The sequence below is a fragment of the Rhinolophus hipposideros genome (assembly GCF_964194185.1).
Source record: "Rhinolophus hipposideros genome assembly, chromosome: 3".
Classification (NCBI taxonomy): Eukaryota; Metazoa; Chordata; class Mammalia; order Chiroptera; family Rhinolophidae; genus Rhinolophus; species Rhinolophus hipposideros.
The window spans coordinates 39236931-39260127 of NC_138049.1; the positions used below are offsets into that span (position 1 = coordinate 39236931).

A 23197-nucleotide genomic window follows, 5' to 3' on the forward strand; every position below is an offset into this window, starting at 1 on the left:
AGACTTTTCTGATGAGGTTGGTGGTGATATTAACAAATATGTTTTTTCAATACTGTGTAATAAAATGTGTCGACATTTGGAGTATCTGCATAATTCAGTGAATCAGTATTTTCCAAGTGACCAATGCATGCTGTTACTAAATCATGTATGAGAAAAAGATCTATTCAAAATGCAAGACAGTCCAAAGAATTTTAATATAACAGTACACAAATTCATTGATGTGGTTTCTGATTCCACATTGCAATTAACTTTTTAAAAACTTTAACCTTTAAAAAAAACTATTTCTCAAGTTTTGTTGTAGTACCAAAGAAAAATATCCACAATAAGCTGAAAAGACTATTAAAATACCTTTTCCAACTCTATAACTCTGTGAGGCTGAATTTTCTTCATATATTTCAACCAGAATAACATAATATGGATTGAATGTAGAGCAGATATGAAAATCCAGCTGTCTTTTAGTATAACAATCATTAAAGAGATTTACAAAAATGTAAAATAGTGTCAGTTTTCTCAATATTTTTGTTTTGTAAAATATAACATTTAAAAAAACTTATAACAGGTATATTATTGTTATTTTAAGTAAATTAATAAAAACAAATTCTTTTTTCATTTCCAATATGTTAAATATTGATAGATATTACATAAACAAGTTTTTGAGGTGCTTATTCATTTTTAAAAGTGTAAAGAGGTGCTGAGACTATAAAATCTTTGAAGGTCATTAGAGTATTTTGGATAAAACAGAACTTAAGTAGCTTTCTAAGGACAACATGAATAAATATGATTCTCTGAAAGGACGCGTGTTTTTAGAGTTCTCATGAAAGATTCAAAAGTTCTAGAAAACTTTCTAGGATTTGCTGTTTTCTTCCTGTGGGTTTAGAAGTCACTATGGAGACGGACAAAAAGAGTCAGTTTCACTGGAACATCCCAGCTTCACCTTCTGGTCCCCATGCTATATATGGGGCCATGTTTCCTGGTACAAAGAGCCCTTTATGTTTGGATTGTTTGTGGATCAGTTTCCTGATGGAAAAACAAACAGGGTTGATGAGTCCCATGCCTCTCCTCCCCCATCCCATCCTGTGTTCCAGCCACAAGGAAGACACTTTTCTATTGTTATTCTTTAGTCAAGGCCCGCTTGGGTGTTGAACTTGGGTGTTGGCTTTGGCAGACGCCTTAGGCAAGGTTGAGTGACAACCTTGATTATGGTCTTATGGTCTTAACTGCTAGGCCTTGCTTAGCCTTTACTAATGCACAAACATAGATGTTAGCATAATTTTCCACACAATTACTCTTTAAGACAAGTAGTTCTAAAGGAACAGTGAGGCACAACCATCTAAGAATATGAAATTTAACTATAGTGAAAACTACTCAAATTGGGGCAAAATTTTAAGGCATTTTAACAAGTCGGCACAGCTAGCATCTTACTTAGCACCTTGGGTATATCCAGGTGTGGGCCTTGTGCTGTTTCCTCAGCTCTTTACCATCTTCTGACTCTGCCAAAGCCCAGCTATGAGAGGCCTGCCTCTTCAAGACCTGGCTTGGAATTTGTTAGCATCCAATCCTGCTCTACTCACCCCTTCTTCCTCCCCTGTCACAGCACTTTGGGTACTTTCCTATCACAGTCCTTTACCTAATGACTCATATACATACCCATCAACCTAGAGATCAGAAACTATTGAGGGCAGTGACTTTTTCTTAGTCATATTTGTTAACCCAGCACACAGTATCTTGCACCTAGTGGGTGTTTACTTACTTGAATTTTGTGAATGTGCATGCACTCTGTATCCAGTCTATCTTTTTGCCTCTGCTTTTAATAATGGTTCTATTTATTCTCTTTGAACAGTTTGCCCCTGCTCCTCAGTTCTGGCTGGGAGGCAGCCTCCAGTCCTGGTCACTGATACTGTAAAGAGATCTTGTGACTGTTGAGGCCCCCTGGGGAGCTTGATGTCTATAGACAGAATAATTATCACCCTTCTTTGATTAATATAACAACACTAATATACCTGTAGTGTCACTGGCATCATTAGGGATTGCTTTGAGGAAAGAAGCTCAGATTTACATGTAGTCCAAAGCAAACAAAATTAAATTAACAAAATTAAAAAATGAATGTATTGAGTATTTAATCCTTGTCATCTTGATTCTTTTGCAGTTTGTTTTTTTGTCTTGTTTTGTTTTCTTTTCTTTCCTCTCTTGAAGTATTAGGAATCATTTTATGGGACCTATTTCTATTGGGAAGAAAAGGATAAATTACCCCCTTTAGAGAAGAACATAATATTTAAATGACTATTTGTACACATTACCTTTAGAGCATTTGGGAATAAAAATACCACATATGTTCTTTCTAAAAGTAGGCAGTCCGTTTCTCCTGATAAAATCAGGCATGTTCTCTGTTACATCCACTTAGATATGTACACAGGACTCTGTTGCCAATACAAATTGTCATCCAGACACAGGGGAAGCTTAGTGAGTAATATGCTAAATTATCAAAAGAACTTTCCTCCTTTCTCCTCTATGTTCCTTTATTTTGATTCTTTCCAAATATGAAAATTTTACAGGCAGGAAATTAAAAAAATAGAAAACTGACTAGCCCTTACCAAAATTAATTAAAATAAATGTATTAATGTGTAACCCTTTTTAGTTTTCTAAAGATCACCAAATGCCCAAAGTCACTTCTTCCATCCAGTATAGAATCATAACCCCAGCGGGAAGGAAACGAAGCTGCTTCTGGCTGTTAGGTTTCAGCTCTCACGCCTTTAACTCTCGAGGCCGTGTCTGGATCGTGGTCATCATTTCCTATTACTTCATTTAGTCCTTGTTAGTTTGACAGGAACCGGACAGTGATTTGCTTTACCGTGCGTCACTTGGATTTGTCTCCTGCAATCTGTTTATAACAACAGGGCTTATTACTGATGAGATAGGTCTTAGTCTATTTAATTTGTAAATGTCAGAGGTTTCCGTGGTGATTTATTTAAGAAACTGTAAAGGTCACTTCAAACACTGCTATTTTAAGAACCAGTCTTACAAGTGTAAAAACACTAATTTTACATTAAAATTAAAACGATAATTCTGGACTTTCTGCAATAATACAATCACATGTTTAACTTAAAGATATAGCACTTCTAGCTTGAGTATGTGTGGTCCTTATTAAGGTTGACTTAGAAGAATTTTGTTTTGTTCATCAATTGTTTACTGAGTACCTACTATGTGCAAGATACTTTCTAGGGGCTAATGTGTACTGAGAAACATAATGATCTGCTCCCAGCCCTCCTGGGTGACAATCTCGTGGAAGAGACAGAAAGAAAATATTCAACCATTTGATGAAATGTCAAGTGTGCTATCAAAAAGTATATAACAAGGAAACCTAGTGGGCAGTCGGGGAATTCTTTGGGGAAGCAACATTTGATCCCAAGTATAAAGTATGAGTAAGAATTACTTAATGAAGGGGGAAAGAGTCAGAGAGTGTACTTCAGGCAAAGAGAATCATGCCTTTAGAATCTCTGAGTTAAGAAGGAGCCTAATGGTTTTAAGGAACCAAAAGAAGGGCCATATAGCAAGAGGGCAGAGAGCAAGTGGACCAGGACTGGTGACATTAGATCATGCAGGGCCTCCCAGGTGTCCAAAGACCCAGGATTTGAGTCTTCACCATGGAAGGCTTCAAGTAAGTGATGATCCGATTCATATGTTAAATGCATATGGCATTGACTTGGGGACTAAGTTAGAATGGACTAATTAGAACTTTGTTTTATGACGAAATGTTCTATATCATCCCTGCCCGGTACAGTAACCAAGGGCCACATGTAGCTATTGAGCACTGGTATGGCTGAGGAACTGAATTTTGTTTTTATTTTAATCAACTGAAATTTAAATAGCTACATGCTAATTGGCTATTGCAGACTAAGATGCAGGAGATAGTGTAGTTTGGGCCAGGATTGCATTGGTGAGAGGAGTGGAATGCATTCCAGAGATGCACAGGAAGTAAAATTAGTAGAGTTTCTTCACGCATTGGATAAGGGAGTGAGGGAGAGAAGAAGAAAAGAATTACTTTGATGTCTAACTTGTGTGGTTGGGAGGATGATGGGGACACTTAGTGAGATAAGGACCAAAGCAAAAGATAAGGTTGAGGAGAAAAACAAAATGAATTCAGTTTTAACCTGTTCAATTTTAGTTCCCTATATAGACCTCCAAATGGAGTTGTTGGGTAGATATCAGGAGGAAATTGTCTTAATGGCTGTGTAAATAATGATTTACTTTTATATAAGTCAACAAATAAAGGTTTTGTTTTCTTTTTAATTGATACATAAAATTAGTTTTGAGTTATGAAACTTAAAATGCAATCTTCCAAAATTAATGCTCAAGTTCTCTATGAATTCTAGAAATGGTATTTCAAACAGGTTATATCTGTTTTTGTAGCTAAACATACTTTAAGAATACATTTAGTGTTATAGGTGGGAAAGCAAGTAGATCCAAATGTAAGACCCCATGAGGGCAGAGTTCGATGGCACTTTCCAAGGTCCTAATCTCATTTAGCTTCTCTGAGCCTCAGTTTTCTCTCTTTTAATGAGGATACCTACCCTACAAGCTGCAAGATTGTTGGTAATATATAGTGGATCGGGCATAATAAATGGCACTGAAGGAAGATTGTAGAAATGGAGTATTAAGAAAAAAAACTTCTCCTGCCCTATCTTCTTTCTTAGCCCCAACCCCTCAAGGATTTTGACCCTTCAGATTGATAATGCTAGAAAACCTATCTAATAATAATAGTAATAATAATAATAATAAATCACAAGAAGCTGAGGAACTTCTTGTTTTATTGGAAGCCACATTTTAAAAAGATTTGCTTATACTCATAGCTTTGACATAGTTTATATTACTGAGAGCTAAAGCAATTAAAATTTATTTGAATATATACTGTGAAAAACATTTTAATTTGGTATTTTTACTAAAGAACCAGATTTTTGGAATTAGGGGGGATTATATGTTTCTATCTTCATGTTTACAAAACTACCCTGGTAATTATTTAGAGCATGTCACATTACTTAACAGCACATCTGCTCATTTCAGAATATCTTTCTGAAAACAAGAAATTTGTTGGAATTTAAATGTAACATTGAGTTGCAGTTGACGTAGGGTTTTACATCCCAGTTGCTAATGTGATTTTGCTGCATTATCTGAATTAAAGGCTAAATCACTCTAAAATTCATTTCCCTTTCTTGCAGATCATGTATCAGTTGGAGGACTTGGAGACAGCTTTTATGAATATTTGCTAAAGGCATGGTTAATGTCTGACAAGACAGATCTAGAAGCTAAGAAGATGTATTTTGATGCTGTTCAGGTAAACCCAATATTTAAATCATCTTTGTCACTCAACTTGTAACTTGCATATTAATCAAGCTTTAATGAAAAAAAATGAAATACTGCATGCGTGGGTTACAAAATAATTCTAGTTAGAGAGTTCACTATTTGCTATATAATTATAACAATACCATGTTTCCTTGAAAATAAGACCTAGCTGAACCATCAGCTCTAATGCATCTTTTGGAGCAAAAATTAAGAGAAGACCCAGTATTCTGTTATGTTATGTTATGTTATGTTATGTTATGTTATGTTATGTTATGTTATGTTATGTTATGTTATGTTATGTTATAATATCAGGTCTTCTATTAATTTTTGCTCCAAAAGACGCATTAGAGCTGATGGCCCAGCAAGGTCTTATTTTCAGGGAACCACAGTAATAATCATACTTGATGTGTTTAGTTCTAACAGGACAAGTTAAGTTTTTTACATGGTTCAAACCTCAGTTAAGATGTACATATGTGAAAAGAATTCACATATCTGAAAAAAGATTCATATATCTGAAAAGAGGTATTTTTCTTCAATTAGTATGAGTTCCCTGCTTAGAGTCACAGTTAAAATTATGGAGAGGAAAAAGTCCTGAGTTTGTATTCTGAAAATTGAATAAGTTAATACTGAGCAAGTTTACAAACAATCCTCATGGCTACCTCCATTTGGAGTAAACATATCTCCAGAGACATATGAACAGTACTCTCAAATAACAATCTGAAATAACCAAACTAATGTTTAAGAGATTATTAATAATTTTCAATGGTCCTTTATAATGGATGAGGAATGAGAGGGAACAGATATTTGTAGAATTGCCTACTGTGTGCTAAGTAGTACGTTAGGTGGATACTTTAAATGAAATATTTGTTTGTTTCCTCACAATAATTTAGATATTATTCACTGATTTTTACAGATAAGAGAACCGAATGAGAGAGTGAGTGTAGAACCAAAATTCAAACTAAAATTTATGTCAATACCTGTTCCTTTTTATATTACCACTATGGATTTATTTGTGAATAAAATGTGTGTGCTACTTGTAAATATTTCTTTACAGGCAGTAAGTAAGACAAGTTAGAAATTATTTAGCAAAGTCTATAGGAGGTGGCCAGTGTAAGAGTAAACAGTCTCAATCAAATTTGAGCCTCAATCAAAAATAAAAATAAAGTTTGAAAGTAAAAAATAAAATTACTTTATGTAAAGTATTTGAACTTGTACCCAACTTTTCAGGAACAAATATTTTAGCAGAATCAAGTACGTTCGTGATTGATAACAGCATTTTATATAATTCACATTTTTAAATAATTATTGTTATCAAAGTATCATGTTTTCCCGAAAATAAGACCTAGCAGGACCATCAGCTGTAATGCATCTTTTGGAGCAAAAATTAATATAAGACCCAGTATTATATTATACTATTATTATGTTATATAAGACGTGGAATTATATTATATTATATTATATTATATTATATTATATTATATTATATTAAAGACCCAGTCTTTTACTATATTAAAATAAGACCGGGTCTTATATTAGTTTTTGCTCCAAAAGATGCATTACAGCTGATGGTCCAGATAGGCCTTATTTTGGGGGAAACATGGTATCTCAAATAATGTCAAATTATGGCAAAATCATCAGAAAAGTTGACCTTTTTATTGACTGCTTAGAAATTTTTTTATAATTGAGAGCAATAATTCGTAGGGAGGAAAAATGGAAATTTGTAATCTCAGTAATATAGCCATTGTTCTGAAATTGGTCTCCCTAAGAAGAAATCTGGGTGATGTTGACATAAGCTGATTTCTTTATCTAACTATAAATGAAACTTGCTTGGCCAGACTGAATGTTACATTGGTTCCCATCCAAGATCAATAGGGAGCTTCACTAAGTAGGGCAGATACAGTTCTACTATTTCACGTATAGGAACCAGAACACCTTAGTGAGAACATTGGCCTTCATTTAGTGCCGCTTTTAGTAAGGCGTGTGATGCACATTAAAAGCCTACCAGGGTACCGTCCACCTGGCCTCTTCCAGGTTTATTTTTCTTCATTCCTATGAAGTTTCAGGTTTTAAGCTTGGGTATTCTTCTCCGTACTGTATAATATCCTTTATGTCATTTTTTTAATTATTATCCTGACAGATATTTTAATTATTCTAATCTTAAAAGTGCCCCCCTAAGACCTTGATGTTCCAGGAAGAGGAACTTTAAAATAGACTTTGAAATACTTTTCATCAGTTTCTAGAACTATACCCACATAGCTTTTAACATATTGTATTTAGACAAGCCATTGACAGGAAAATCCATTAAGAACAAATGAAGTCAAAGTGTTTCCTGTTTCTCTTAATAGTAAAAACATTTTCAGTTCATGCGTTTTCAACTTCGAAAACAAAGCTAGAACAATTAAACTTCTGATGTTGAGAAGTAGCCATACAGCAACATTTCTTTGTGCTAGTTGTACTTCCAGAGATCGTTGTTATCCAGGAGGGAGGATCCCTTACGTTATTGTTCTGGACAGTTGAGATATAGGTCATCAGTTTTAGCTCCAAGTAGATTTTAGAAAGTGTTTAATCCCTGAGTGGTATGTTTCCTTTGGTTGTTTTAATTATAAAATATTTGAGCTTTTAACTATTTATCATGGCCTTATCTGGAAACCACACTAAGACTCTACGGTGATGCATGCTCATCATGCATCGAAGTGAATGGTGTATTAGACAATTAGGATTCTACAGGTTTCATCAAACTAATTTTTTTTAAACACAGAAGTGTGAAATCACAAAATATACAATATTCTTTTTTTCTTAATCAATTCTCTGTGGGATTGACACAACATTTTTTTTAGAGCTGCTAAGACAATTTTTGCTTCTTTTGTGTTTATTTACAATTTCCCATTGCCACATAAACATCGCTTTGTGGTCTTGGAACTTTGTTATAGTTTATTTTGAGAGTTGGCAACTTGGTCATAATCGTGCCAAAAATAACATAGTACTTATTCGGGATCCATAGCAGAGTAATAATGTTTCTCTAATCTATGCTCAAAAGCTATTGCTCTTGCCATGTAGGAAGAATAATTTCTTAGGTGATGAACAAGTATCTGCTTGAAGGACTTTATTGCAATTTGTGCTATGAGAAGTCTAAATAGCTAAGATGTTTAGTTGCATTAAATTAGAATGAAATATTAATGTAATGACTAAACCATCAATAAAATTAGCTAAACCACAATTAATGAGCACAGCAGTGTGTTTATTTATCACCATCTTGGTTTCATTTGTTTACTTCTAATAAAGGTAGGGAAAGTTTTATCTGCCTGTGTATTCATTTTCATTTATTTTTCTCTATCACAAATTTTGTCTGTGTCTACAATTCCCAAATGTGCTTCCTAAAAACCTCTTTTTTAATAATAGTGTAACAGGTATAGACAGTCACAGCCCATTTCCTTCTATGAAGTAATTGGGGTAGGGAAGCATTTCCTGTTACAGTAATTGGAAATTAATCATTCTAAAAAAGCTTCATTTCTGCTTTAAAATATAAGGCGTATTTTATTTTCTCTCTCCACTTTAAAAGAATATCAACAGTCCTGGGGCAGAAATAAAAGGTGTTTTATAAATAATTTTTTGTAAACATTATCTTTTCTCCCAATGTACAGATCTTTTTTTTTTTTAATTTAAGTTTATTGGGGTGACAGTTGTTAGTAAAGTTGCATAGATTTCAGGTGTACAATTCTGCAATACATCATCTATATATCACATTGTGTTTTGAATATATTTATTCATTGTATACTAATGGTTTTTTTTGTAGAATTATTGGTGCGGGGGGACTTAGTTCAGTGTTAACACAATGGAGAAGTGAATGACGTGGTCAATGACCTTTATCAAGTGCTAGTCACGGTACTGACCACAGGATAAACAAACTGTTGCAGAGTTTTTTCAGCAGATACTGCTATTCCCGTTTTATGGATAAGGATACTGAAATTTAGGAACACAGTAAGCAAATTACATGCAGAGTTCACAGAAAACAAAAAAGTTTATCAGAGCTGGAATTTGAAACCAAGCAATCTGACTCGGAAACAGCTCCTCTTTCCCACTATTTTGTTACCCTCCAAACCTCAGAGAACGAAAGGAGGGGTAAATACCACCAGCCTGATTTCACACATGAGTATGTTCCGTTCCTCCTCCATGGTAGGGCCTGTGCTTTGTGTGGTTTCTCCATTTGTGAAAAGGGAAATGCACTAAATCAACTGTTACCACTATACTATTTTTGAGAAGGGGAGAGTTTTGGAGGTATGAGGACTACGGGTGTTTTGTCTTGGAAACAAGCAAAACTCACTGCTCTGCCCAAGAACATGAATTCTAACTAACCTCACTAGTAAGGCATAGACTAGAGGAAAAATACAGAAAGCCATAACATAAAATTTCAGGTTGAATTGGATTTGTAACACCAAATTCAAATTGTGAAAGATGTTTTATCCTTTAAAAAAAATATTGGGGGGTTGTTGATAGTATAAATTTGAGAAGAAATTGCAAATATTGAAAATAAGTGTTATTTTCAGGCAATTGAGACTCACTTGATCCGCAAGTCTAGTAGGGGGCTGACTTACATCGCTGAGTGGAAAGGGGGCCTCCTGGAACACAAGATGGGCCATCTGACCTGCTTTGCTGGAGGCATGTTTGCTCTGGGGGCAGACGACGCTCCAGCAGGCCTGACCCAGCACTACCTTCAACTTGGGGCTGAGATTGCCCGTACCTGTCATGAGTCTTATAATCGCACGTGTGAGTTCATGTTATTCTTCCTTGATAATCTAGTCCTACATGCTTTCATTTCATTCAGTAAGGAACTTTTTTGTTGCTACCTTCAGAAGAATATGTGCTGTGCCTGATGAAACTTAATGACCATATTAATCATATCTTAAAGGAATTTATATTTTTAGTTTAAGAGGTACTGCTTTTGCACATAAAAAAGGATTTACCGTTAGTTTGCCAAGACATAAAAATCTAGGCCATAAAGGATTACACCAGTCTAATACAGTGACCCTGCTTTAAGTAAAAGAACATTGGGTAACAGTGCAAGACAAACTTAGTACTTTTTTGTAAACTATTATTAATCTTTGCAGTGTCTCCATGAAATAGGTTATATGTCTGGCTCCTTTCTTATAAAATAGAAGTTTGAAGCAATAAGATTAAATAACCTTTCATGACGTAATGACTTAAAATTCTCAACCACTGATTTTCTAGCTAGCTAATAAGTTATTTTGTGGGGCCTTGTACCTATGTGGTGGGTGCTTAACAAATGGTGGTTAAATGGAAGAAAAGAAAGAATCATCACTATTTTCTAAACTGGATTCTTTTAAATTTTAAAAGTATATTGAATATTATTTACTATATGATATTTATAACTGTTCCTTTAAATGATTTGGCATCTTTCTTGAATGTTGTAAAGTACGTTCTAATTCCATTTAAGTTATAGATACTAACCATTGTCCAGGACAATAACCTTTGTCACCCATTACATATTCTTTAGTTGTGAAACTGGGACCAGAAGCTTTCAGATTCGATGGCGGTGTTGAAGCCATTGCTACGAGGCAAAATGAAAAATACTACATCCTACGGCCAGAGGTTGTTGAGACTTACATGTACATGTGGCGACTGACTCATGATCCTAAGTACAGGAAATGGGCCTGGGAAGCCGTAGAGGTGATGTTTTAATTTGCCTTTGCTTCTTATAGATAAATGTCTCAGGAATGAATGCTCATTGGTACCTCTAAATCTAGCATATCAACTTTTCCGTGATTTTTAAAGCTTTGACCAGACTTTTTTCCTTTTAAGACTGTTTTCAATTAAGTCATCCTATATCTCTGGCTTCAGCTTTGCTTACGTAATGAGATAGATAGATAGATAGATAGATATACCTACTTTGACATCGAAGGGTATAGCTAGAAATGCATATTATAAAATTAAGTTTCCATGACGATAAAAGTGATGACCGCTTAATTCCACAAAGGGTTACAGGCAACTTGGGGGTAGTCACCCCTGCCTGTTGTCTGTTTCAAAAATCCACTAGGTTTTTTGTTTTGTTCTGCTTTTTTCTATCAGTCTTTGGGCATAGAAATGATAAGACAATGCTCTTACTTAAAGTAAATTAGCTACATAGATCTAAGTTTTAGAAAGAACCTATAGATGAACTACTTTGTGCAAGAATATTCCTCCACTAATTGCAGGTTGCTCTGAATATCTATAAGCTTTCCATTTGGCTAGTGTGCTGTTTTAATTATCTTTGTCACGTCTTGGGTCTCTTCCTGCTGAATATGGTGTATCATCTTCCTAAACTAATGTATTGTGTGCTGGATGCCAGCGGAGGTACCCTCCAGGATATGCATCAAACAATGTCTAATTTTAAGAGCTATTATTCTGAAAGGAGTGGGAGGGAATTCAGGGGATAAGAACAAGCAACCACTTTAATTACACTCTCTTCTTCTCTAGCCCTCTTTGTTAGAAAGTTAGCTGTCTTTACAAGCCATCCATTATGAATAACTTCTCTCAGAAAAATCTAAGATGAATATTGCCTTTGTGTAAAATTTAATATCTTAGGAAACCGTTGATGAATCTTGCTTATTACCCTCTTCATTTAGTGTGTGTCTTATCACTAGTCATTAGTCATTTTAAGTAATAACAATTCTTTAGGCATCTTTTTTCTTGCAAACTTTTCTATTTATGTTTAGTCAGTGGTAATTCCAATTTCTGTAAATTTATGTTTTATTCTCTGACAAATGTATTAAAATTGTAGTTTATCTAAGCTTTGGTGATAGGGAATTATTTTGGTCTTCAGTAGGCCAACAAAGGAATTAATACCAAATATCAATTTAAATATAAAATATCAGGAATAGCATATTTCATCAAATGTAAAACACCATAATTAATTTTAAAAACACCATTATTTTATATACCACTAAGAAAGTGCACTACTGATTAAATCATGACATGCCAATTTTAAAGATGTTAAAATGTGCAAAATGTATGCAAGAACTGATCAAAAATGGAACGTAAGTAAATCCCTATTGCCATATGGGCAGGAAGTTTTGATTTGCTTGATTCTTCAGAGGAGTTTGTTTGTTTATGGGGTAATAAGGTTGGTTTTATGTGTTAGGAATTTTATCTATTGCCAACTTTTAGTGTAGAATATGATGTGAAATTGTTTCCTTGTATCATAACACAGGGATCCCATTTTTGCCATTAGTAACTTCTGCCACAACTTGAGATGTAGTGGGGAAGAAGGAGCGCTGGGGGCTCCTGCCTTTTTTAAAGCACAAAGATCATAGGCTTAGCCAATGTGGCAGCACTGTTTTCCCCTGTGTTACATCCCCTTGGCCCCCTGTGCTTGTGTGTCAGCTGTAGATGAAGTGGGCAGTGCCCTCAAATGCTGCCAGCATCATTCAAGTGCCTGTGCTTCTCAGCTGTTCTGACTCACAGCTCCTTCCCAGAAGGCTGGCTGTGGTCTGGGAAGTGTAGGAGAGTTAACAGTCCCAGGGGCCTCAGCCACTGAGGTTTGGGAGTTGATGGATGACTGTCCTATTCTTCCTTCTTTGTTTTTTGTTTTGGTTTTGTTGTTTGTTTGCCTGTCTGTCTGTCGTCTGTTTGTTTTTGTGTGCAGAGATTCTGACTGGACTTGAAGATTCACACCGGGGAGTAGGTTCAAAGGGCATTGAATACCAAGACAAGGAGTCTGGACTGGATTCTGTGGTTGATAGGGAATGCTGTGGACTGCTCTAAGACGCCAGTTGGACCATTCACAATCGAGATACAGGGAACCCTGTTAGGAAGTTACTGTAGCATGTAGCTGGAGGAAAGTGGAAGCCTGAACCAAAGAAAGGGGGTGTAGTGCGTCCTCCATCAGCGTGGGGTCCATGGACCACCACCTTTAGCATCACTTGGTAGAAATGCAGAATGTGAGGACCCACCCAAGACCTACTGAAATAGAATCTGCATTTTACCAAAATCCTCAAGCGATTCATGCACATTAAAGTTTGAGGAGCTCTGGTTTGGGGGACATCAGCTGATGGTCTACCCTAAATGCATTCCTCTCTTCCCCTGGTATTTTCAGGCATTCACTTCTCCTTCATGCAGCCCACGTGACTCAGAGTACACTGATCCCACCCCCAGCTGAAGAGTTAGTCTGATAGTCTATCCCAGTGGTCCTCTAAGTGTGGTTCCCAGGCTAACAACATGAGCACCGTTTGGTAACTTGTTAGAAATGCACAACAGAAACGTAAATTCTTCCTTCTTTAAAGAATAATTCTGAGATGCATTCTATACATTTTCTATACAGAGGATTTCTAGCGGGAGTGAGCCCTCACTGCGCACACTTGTAACCTGCTCAACATATTTCACAGCTCCTCTTTCTTCTCTGTTTCACTCTCCACACTCACTTCCTGATATCACCTCCCAAAAAAGTTCCTGCATCCAACCCTTGTCTCATGCTCCGTTTTCAAAAGAATGCAAACCAAAACTTAGAGGATCTTAAAAATCACCTCATCCAGCCTCCCACTGAAAGAAAAGACTCTTCTCCATATCTTTGCCAGATGGCTACTCCCCGTCAATTCAAGGGCTTTGTAGCAAAAGGGGATACACTCCTAATAAAGCAATTCATTCCATTTTTAATGGCTGAAAGTGTTAGAAAGGTGCTTCTTTTATAACCAGAATTTACGGTGTTCTGTGCTCTGGGGTACTGGGAAAAAATCCCCTCTCTCTTCTTCATTTCATCTCTTCAGATTTCTGCAGACAGCATATTCTGCCAACTGTTCTTTCCCTCATTTGTCCTTTTCTTCCACCTTCTCCTCATGGCGTGGTTTCCAGCTGTGTCTTTCAGGCTTGAGCAATGTGACTCAAGAACCTCTCTTCTGAGTGCTATTTCCCGCAGACTGTGGTCCAACTTACTCTTTTAGTAGATTTATAAAACCCCTACTTACACTGAACTTATGGTCAGTGATGTTAGCTACTACATTAGCTACTGTCAAGATAGCTCTTTTGTTCTGTGCTTGCATTCACACGTAATTACAGTTTGTAAAGTACTAGTCAGCCATCTTCCTATTTTCTAACAAGTACTCCCTTCCCAGCCTTCTTTCACTAATGCGCTTGATAAACCTGCTTTCTACCTCTTAACTACATTTCTGAATAACAGTGTCAAACAAGACATGAAGGTATATAATCCAGCGTATAGCACTAGAGGCTTTCTCCACAGGTTACCAGTAATCCATCAATCACAGGTGTCCAAGCACTTGGGAATTTACCCAACAGAAAAAAAATCTACCTGGGTAGTTTTTTGCTTTTTCTCTATAATATCATGAAGGAATTTATGAAATTCCTCCCAGTTTAACATGTGTAATTAATATTCTGCTAAAGCTCATACTATGTTATACATATACATTCATATATATGTAAGTAAATATGAGTTGTATAATGTCTATAAATGTATGTATGTATGTATAGATTTATATGGTGTCTCCACTGGGCCACAGTGGCAGATAAGCCTTACATAGGAATATTCTTTTCTTTTTTTGCACAGACATTTTTCTCTAGTCCCCTAAATCTAACCATTTTCCTGTGGACATTCTGGCTCTCAGATAGGATTTGTCTTCCCAGCTCCTACTTCTACCTTGCCAGGCTTGACCTGTTTCAGACTCTGATACGACCATTTTGCCTGGTTCCTTCCACCTTTGAACCAGACCAAACTCAACCAGTTAACCTTATTATTAGCATTGTCCCCTAAGATCTACTTTTGGAAATCTCCATGGGTCAGCTCTTGATCTGACCTGGTAGATAAGAGAATGCATTTCTGTTCTCACAGTAATGCTTTCTGACTTAGGAGTTAAGTCACGCTGCTTCTATTCTTTCCCCCTCAAAAAGCACAGTCACATGGAGTCAGGTTTGTCTTTCCTCCTTTGTGTAGAGCTCCAGTCACTGTAAACATCCTCCTATTCTTTTCTTTGTTATTAGCACATTCCAGTCACCTTGGGTCACTATTAATGTAAGCGTTTACTAAAGTCGAGGTTGTCCCTATGCCTACAGGCTGAGTTCCAAGAACAGACTGTAGTAAAATGACGTTCTGACCAGACTATGCTACATAGATAGATCCTTCCACTGTTGAGATTCTGTAAAACTAAAGCCTGTAATGGGGGCCCAGGAGAGCTGCTTGGCCCCAGCTTTGCATTCCTAACATCTTAAAATTTAGACTTGACGTGAAGATTTTTTGTTTTTTTTAAAGTTTAAAATGCCTCTTTGGCATTTTTCCTTTTTTTTTCCCCAACCAAAAGCCTTAAAAAGTAAAAGTAGCTAGGCCTCTCTGAACCTCTGACAGGCCTCTGTCACTATGTTAAGTATGTCTTCATCTTGTTTTATTCTCACAACACCCCCCCATGTTGAGCAGAAGGACACTGCCGGGTTCAGAAGCCTCTGCGGCCACCATTAGCAAGTCCTGAGCTGGCACGCAGCCCCCTTCCCTAAAACTTCACACTGTATTCTTAACTGCTGTGGCTCTCCACAGTAGGACTGTAGTGAAAAAGAACCAGTGGGGCACAATGAAAACAGGAAAAACGATTGTGCATTGTCAACTCCTCACAACTCTTTCTCTATAACGAAAGAAGGAGCTTAAAGACATTTCTATGGGAGGGACCTGTCCTTAGATTATCACCGAAGAACTTCTAGAGAAAAACCAAGAAAAGTTTTTTTGGTTAAAATCTTTTTTAGGAAATGTCTAGAACTAGAATTTCATTATGTTCATAACAATAAACTTGCCCATTTTTTCTAAATCCTGATTTTTTTCCTGTTTTTAAAAATAGTTTTTAGCCTACTCCAATGTATCTGGTATATGAGTTTTTCATCAAAAAGAACTTTGATCGAAAGGGAAGGAAGGAAAAACAAATCAAATAATTGGACCCGAAAATTCCTTTTGCAAGACTTTCCCCCATTCTGCTCATTGTCTGCAACTAAGAATATGATCAAAGCTTTTTTTTCTTTTAAGTTGATCTTATTTTCCCGGGGGCTTTTAAAAAGTACCAAATCATGAGACATTTTCTTTATACATGTAGCCTGCCAGTTAGATTTTTCTTTAACTTGGTAATTAAATGCTTCTCCTCCTGGCCCCATGCTCTGTGCCTTCTGCCCTCCAGCCCGAGTGTGGAAAAATCAATTTCCTCATTATCAGTATCTGCAGATAGAAGATGAGCTCTCAGCGCCTTGTCCCTGCTCACGGGATTTGCCTTCTCTCTCCTCTTTTCTGGGCTCTGCATTCTTAGAGCCATGTTTTCCTCCAAAACCTTTTTTCAGCCAATAAAGATTTTTCTCAACTAATGTGACAAGGTTGATAAGCTCTCCATCTTTTTGGTAGTTGGGCTAACTGGGAGAAAAGGGTATAACTATGAATGTAAAAAACAGTGACAGGGTTATGATTCATAAGAGACACCTGAAAAATAAATTTAAGATTACATGAGAACCTAAGAATTACTTTATCTTGTTAATGTTTTCTATATTTTCTTAATTTTATTATAAATATTAGAGTTTTAGTCTTAAAGTTGATTTGTTTCTTTTCTTTTTTTTTTTTTTTTTTTGGCCCATATGCTACAAATTAGAACCAGGTTTCAGATGGCAATTTTTATGAGACCATATAGTTAATAGGATTAATATGATCTGGTGGGTTGAAAATAACTTTCCTAGAGATGAATAGACCTGGTAACTAGCCAAGCAGCCAATGTAATTTCAAAATACAAAGAGTGATGAACTTAGTGGCAGCTGACAAAGTGGAAGGCAAGTCATTTTAGGTTGTTACCGAATTTTTCATTCCCATGCTGCCCAACACATCTCTTTTCTGAATACTCATAATAGACAGCTACAGGAATGTACAATCCTGTCTCTAGATAGTTACCAGTGGATTCATCCCATCTTCTTCCAGCCCAGATTAAAGAAAAGAAATATATATTTTAGAAATAGATATAAGCCACATTTTTCTCACTGCTTTCCATTTTCCATTCCTTGATCTCTGTCACCAATATCATTAATTAGTATTCCACAATCGATTTTTAAGAAATAAGATGTTCTGATTATAGTAGCAGTTGTTTTGGGTCCAGTACACTTTCTCAGCCAGTGGTTTATAATTCCATTTGATATGAATAATCATTCTAGACCAAAGGTCAGCAAATGTTTTCTATAAGAGCTAGAGAAAATTAGGTTTAGGGGACCATACACAACTATTCAACTGCCATGTAGAGAACAAACAGCTGCAGACGACATGTAAACAAATGAGCCTGGCCATGGTTCAATAACACTTTATTTACCAAAACAGACAGCAGATAGGATTTAGCCTGTGGTCCATAGTTTGACGAACCCTGCTGTAGATTATAGGAGGAAATAGTAAAAAATCACTGAAAAATTATTCCAAAAGTAAATGTAGAAGTGTTTCCAGTTGGGTGATAAGACATATTGTTCCATATATGTGTCCTTTAACTTTTCATACTTTATTTGCATTTACATTTTATAGTTTTTTAAATTTTCACCCAGAACCGTTACAATCTATCATTCCACTTGAATCCTTATTCTATTTGAATTTTACAATCTAATAACAAAAATTAGTGACAATCAGTTGACTGAAGTATGACCACTTTTTTCCCCCTTTATAACTTAGGCTCTGGAAAATCACTGCAGAGTGAACGGAGGCTATTCGGGCCTAAGGGATGTTTACCTCAAACATGACAGTTACGATGATGTGCAGCAAAGTTTCTTCCTGGCAGAGACACTAAAGTAAGTAAAAATTATTCTAAAAGTATGTGGCCGAGGTACCTGGACAGACTTTCTTTGTACATGTCTTTATCATGAACACGTTCGAATACCATCAAATATGCCTGCCTCGGCATGCCATCCTACATGCCTGGCAGGAATTGCAGGTGTATTTTCAGTCATTGTATTAAGTTTGATGACTTGGGACTGCTTTGACGATTCTCATACACTAGTACCAAAGCACAGAGTAACTTCTCACTCTGCACTAATGAGTCTATTCCTTCAGGGTTTTGCTATACTTGACTATTGTCCATGGCTCTCCCTAAGCTGAATGGAGACGTTGATGCGGATGTTGCTGTACCTTTGTGGTTTCACTGCCTCATATACTCATGCTTCTCTCTCCAGATATTTGTACTTAATATTTTCTGATGACGATCTACTTCCACTGGAACACTGGATCTTCAATACTGAGGCACATCTTCTCCCTGTACTCTATCCGAATAAAAAGGAAGTTGAAGTCAATGAAAAATAAAAAGACATTTTATATTTTACTCTGCTCCATTCCCTTGACTGCACACCTTAATAATTCCTTTCCTGGTGTTCAGGCACATGATGAATTTTTATTACTAGCTCTGTGATTATTCTAAGTTCTAAAATTGTTTTGCAGTCTTTTATGTTGATCATCATAGGCTTAGATGGGCCTAAATTCCTTTTCATATGCTTTATTATTCAGTCAGTAGATCACAGGTTTTTTATTTTAAGTAACCTTTTATATCTGGAGTTCATGAAGGTATAGTATCATTTTTATTAAACTGGATACAGTGGTATACCAATGACCTCTTAATTACAATTTTGATTTGACTGCAAAACTTTTTCCTCCTCTATGAGGAGATGGTGTCTGCTTTAAGCTGTAATGTTTTGCCATGTTGCAAAAAGCCATAATAATAAATTAAATATTAAAAAAGCTTTTTCCTTTTCAATTTCAATGTTAATATGGTTTGTCTATCCACCAGAGACAGATCTTATAACTGTGACGGCCTCCTTATGCGGGTCTATCATTATTTGATAGAAAGTCTTCTAAAATCCTTCACTCACATTTTAATTCAACTTAGAATGTCATCCCAAAAGGATCATCTCATATTGACCTCATTTCATTGGAACCATCGTATATTTTTTTTGGTTAATTGTATTAGCGTTTCCTAATTTGTGAATTAGTTCTCACATTTTACTTCAAATGCCCTGTGTCATTTCTGGATCATGTACTGGTTAATTTCTTTCTTTACCCACCACACAAGAAAGTGAGCTTTCAAGTTTTGCAGTTCTCTGCTATTACTGAATTATATATATTTTTTAAGGGAAATAGTATCACTTTTAGTGTGTCAGCTTTTGCTTTTTACTAAATACATGAAGAACTGGGTCTCTAAAGAAAGGGTGAGTATTTCGTTTGGCTTTTAGTTTGCATTTCATCTGTACCCTTTTTTTTCTTGAGAAAAAGGAAGCATTACCTGTGGTTCAGATTTTTCAGATTTGAAAAGGGCCCTTTCTCGAATAGTAGTTAAGTTATTTCATATCAGTTTATTAAAGCAGGATTTAACTCTGAAAGAAGCTTTGCCAATGATTCTATTCATGGTCTATTGAGGAAAATCTAATAAACTTTTAGGCCAAATAAAAATATAGTATATTTTATCTGGTTAAATTCAACATAGTGACCCCAGCTTAGAACGAATATGTGAGATTGGACGCTCCCAATCCCTTACAATCATGCAGCAGATCAAGATAATTATATGATTGCTTAGAGTGTTGTTTTGAGATATTAATGGTTTTCTCAAGAATAGATTTGGTGACAGCTTGTTTTCTTAGCATATTGGTTCATATTTTATGTATATTCCCATGAAAAGATTAATACGATGATGTATATTCTGAGGTACAAAGACTATAACTTTCAACCTAGCCGTGGTCAAATAGATCAGTGCAACCCCATGGATTAAGCTGAAGCATATGCAATAGCTGCATTTGTAGTTTTACATCTATCCAATATTAGCAATTTCTGAGGGTTCAGTCTAATATTTTTTAATACAGTTATTTTCTTGGATCTCAGTGGACTTCATTATTTTACCTACTTCAGTTTTTGAAAGTGTTTCAAAGGATTTCCTTTGTCTGAAAGGACCACCTTGTGTGACCTGCTCTTTTTTTCAATATTGTATACTGGTATATGTCAAAGAATAAATTAATAAAATCAGTAAATGAAAAAGAGCCTTTGGTACATCATTGCTGCCAAATTAATGTGTTTTGAGACCCAGAATATCTTCTACTCGTATCTTCAGCTCGCCTTATGAAATGAACAGATAGAGTCCTTTTTCCCAGGACTTAAAGGCAAAATATAAAAGATTGTTGTCAAAACTGGGCCATGTGTATTTAGATTATAATTTTCATATGAATGTCCTTTAAGTTCATTTTCTTTGCTTTTCAATTTGATTTAAAAGAGCACAAAGCCGATACGTATTTCTGCAGCAGATAGGATTTTTTAATATCAGGTTTATGTACATACTGCACTATAATGTACTTTTTATATCTTGGTACACATAGGCAAAAAGATTGCACTATATGTTGCTCTGCCAATGTCAAGAATAAAATTTTTCCAATTCTAGAACTTGGATTTCTTTTTAACATAACTCCCAAAACACCAAAAATATAAACGAGATTAATGTTATGGTGATGTAATTTAATTAACATTATATTTTGATAATCATTTTAAACAACTAAAGTCCTTAGGTAGACATGGTCTTTCATTCATTTTCAGTCATTTCATCTGAAAAGTGAATAATTAAAATAGCACTTAATTTTGTATTTCTGTATATGTTTCGGGTATACTTTGTGCAATTAATATTACACATGTAAGTTGTACGGCAATTTACAGAACACAATGTTTGTCATAAGTCCTTCATATGTATTACGCCTTCTTTACATTGATTTTGATTTGTGCATAAATTCAGTCTGTCATTTCCAACTTTATATAAATCTTTAATGTTACGAGAAACATAATAGATTGACACATAATTTTTAAAAACTATATTTGTAAAATTTCTCTATTGTGAATAAAGTCTTTTAATATATCTCCTCATTTGTTATGTTTTTCTCCTTTTAAGTAAGCTTTTGTCTATGTACGGGTGAGTGTACAGTTGCAAATGGAAATATTAGGTCCTAATAATGATTCTATACAACACCCAGAGTATCTTGACAAGGAAAGATTTTTGCATACACAGCATTTGGTTAATCAGATACCTTTATTAAGAATCTTACATATGTTCAACACCAAGGTACGTAGGGTGGAGGTGGGGAGTTGGTGTCAGAAATAGCATAAAGTATGATCCGTGTTCTTAAATTTGTAATCAAAAGAGATCAGATTCACCCTTCCACCAAAACAAAACAAAGCCACCTTTAGTTAGACAAGTTAAATTCTGTTCGCAGGAGCAGGACGTCACTAGGATTTGAGTGTCACAGAGGCTTAGTAGAAAAGAGAGAACTTAAGCCACCGGAGAGCCTCCAATATTGTTGAAAAAACTTAGGTTTTTCACTTTCATGCTGTACTTACGAGAATGTTTCAGACATTTTGATTTCTGTTCTCACTGCCTGGAGCTCTCCTTCCCCAATACTTTTTTGGTTCATTCCTCCCTTTATTCAAGTGTCTGCTCAATTGGCTCTTTACCAGATTGGCTTTTTTTGACAAATCAATATAAAATTTCCCATCATCTTTTCTCCCTTACTCTTATTTTCTACTTAACATTTGTTAGATTACATATTCATTTCCTTATGTGTTATTGTCTGTCTAACCCCTTAGAATTTAAGCTTCATGAGAATAGAAAGTTACTTTATTTGCCGCCACCACTCCCCACCCCACCCCACCCCCACCTCCAGTGCCTAGAGCAGCATCTAGCACGGTGGTAGCACACAGTGACTATTTGGTGAACGGGTGAGTGAGTGAATGAATGAATGAATGAGACTCCACCTTATATTCATAGGCTTTTGCTATGGTTATTAGTCTTTCAATAAGAAGTACATTTTTAAAAATATTAAGTACCAGTATTACAAAGCATGTTGTTTTGAGTAAATAATCGTAAAAATTAGCAATGTTTTTATTGCTGCCCATAATTATTTTAAGAAAAAGGGGAGTAAATCTGTGTTTGTGACTCAAATCAACTTTCAAACAACAGATTTTTTTTAAACTGCTTATGTCATGTATTGCCCTATGTAAAATACACACCAAAAAATACACATCATGATTTCTCTAATATAGAGCGTTTTCAGTATGACTATTTGAATTGTCAACTATTGTTTTCTCTGACTTAATCTCATAGTCCCTGTGTCATATAAAAACAAAAACAAAACTTTCTATAGCATCAAGCAAAGGAATTTGTTTTTCAACAGAGGTAGTCAAATGGGAATCTTCTGAATTAAATTATTTGTAACACAAATGATGTTGGTTATGTTTACTCTGTTGGTGACAGAATAATTAAAAAGTATTCAAAACAATTTTCATTTATACTAATCAACCAACCACACAGAGACGGCAGCTGGCAATCAGTACATCTAATTTCTGATAATTATATGTAGATAATTCCTTAAAGTTTTAAGAAAACAAGATAATCTTTTTTCATTTAAGCATAAAATTCATATATCTAATTGCCATTTTAACTCCCTAGGATGTGGCTGAAAGATGAAGATGGGAAGGGAATCTTATTTAATCTTGATTTGATGGTCCAAAGACTGATTTCTGTTTTTCCTGGCTCATTCCATCCACACTGGCCAACACATGAGTCATAATCTTCAAGAAATATTTGCCAGGCATCAGATATGCATATAAAGTATTAGAACTACACAGGAGTCTAGACAGCATTTAGTCCAGCTCTTATTTTAAATATGAGGAAGTGGGATTTTCCCAAGGTCGAGCTGTTTTCCATCCTGGTTCTGTGCTGCCAGACACTTGGATTTGATAAGATTTATGCTAATAAAAAGAACAATATATAAGAGCACATGTTATATCCAATCACTCCAAAATAAAGGTGTAAATTCAGCGTTCACCCATGGAAATTGGTCTAATGCTTTATTA

The 23197-nt window shown here is 35.5% G+C and overlaps 1 protein-coding gene across 2 annotated transcripts in view; it reads left to right on the plus strand.

Moving 5' to 3' along the window:
• MAN1A1 (mannosidase alpha class 1A member 1) overlaps positions 1 to 21210 on the plus strand; it is a 158082-nt gene extending 136872 nt beyond the window's left edge. For both annotated transcript variants that reach the window (XM_081040532.1, XM_081040533.1), the window contains 5 exons: positions 5214 to 5329; positions 9882 to 10101; positions 10850 to 11022; positions 17999 to 18114; positions 18496 to 21210. In XM_081040532.1, the coding sequence (XP_080896658.1) occupies positions 5214 to 5329; positions 9882 to 10101; positions 10850 to 11022; positions 17999 to 18114; positions 18496 to 18622 (752 nt within the window). In that variant the 3' untranslated portion in view covers positions 18623 to 21210. The remainder of the gene's footprint in view (positions 1 to 5213; positions 5330 to 9881; positions 10102 to 10849; positions 11023 to 17998; positions 18115 to 18495) is intronic.
• The last annotated feature ends 1987 nt before the right edge of the window (positions 21211 to 23197 follow it).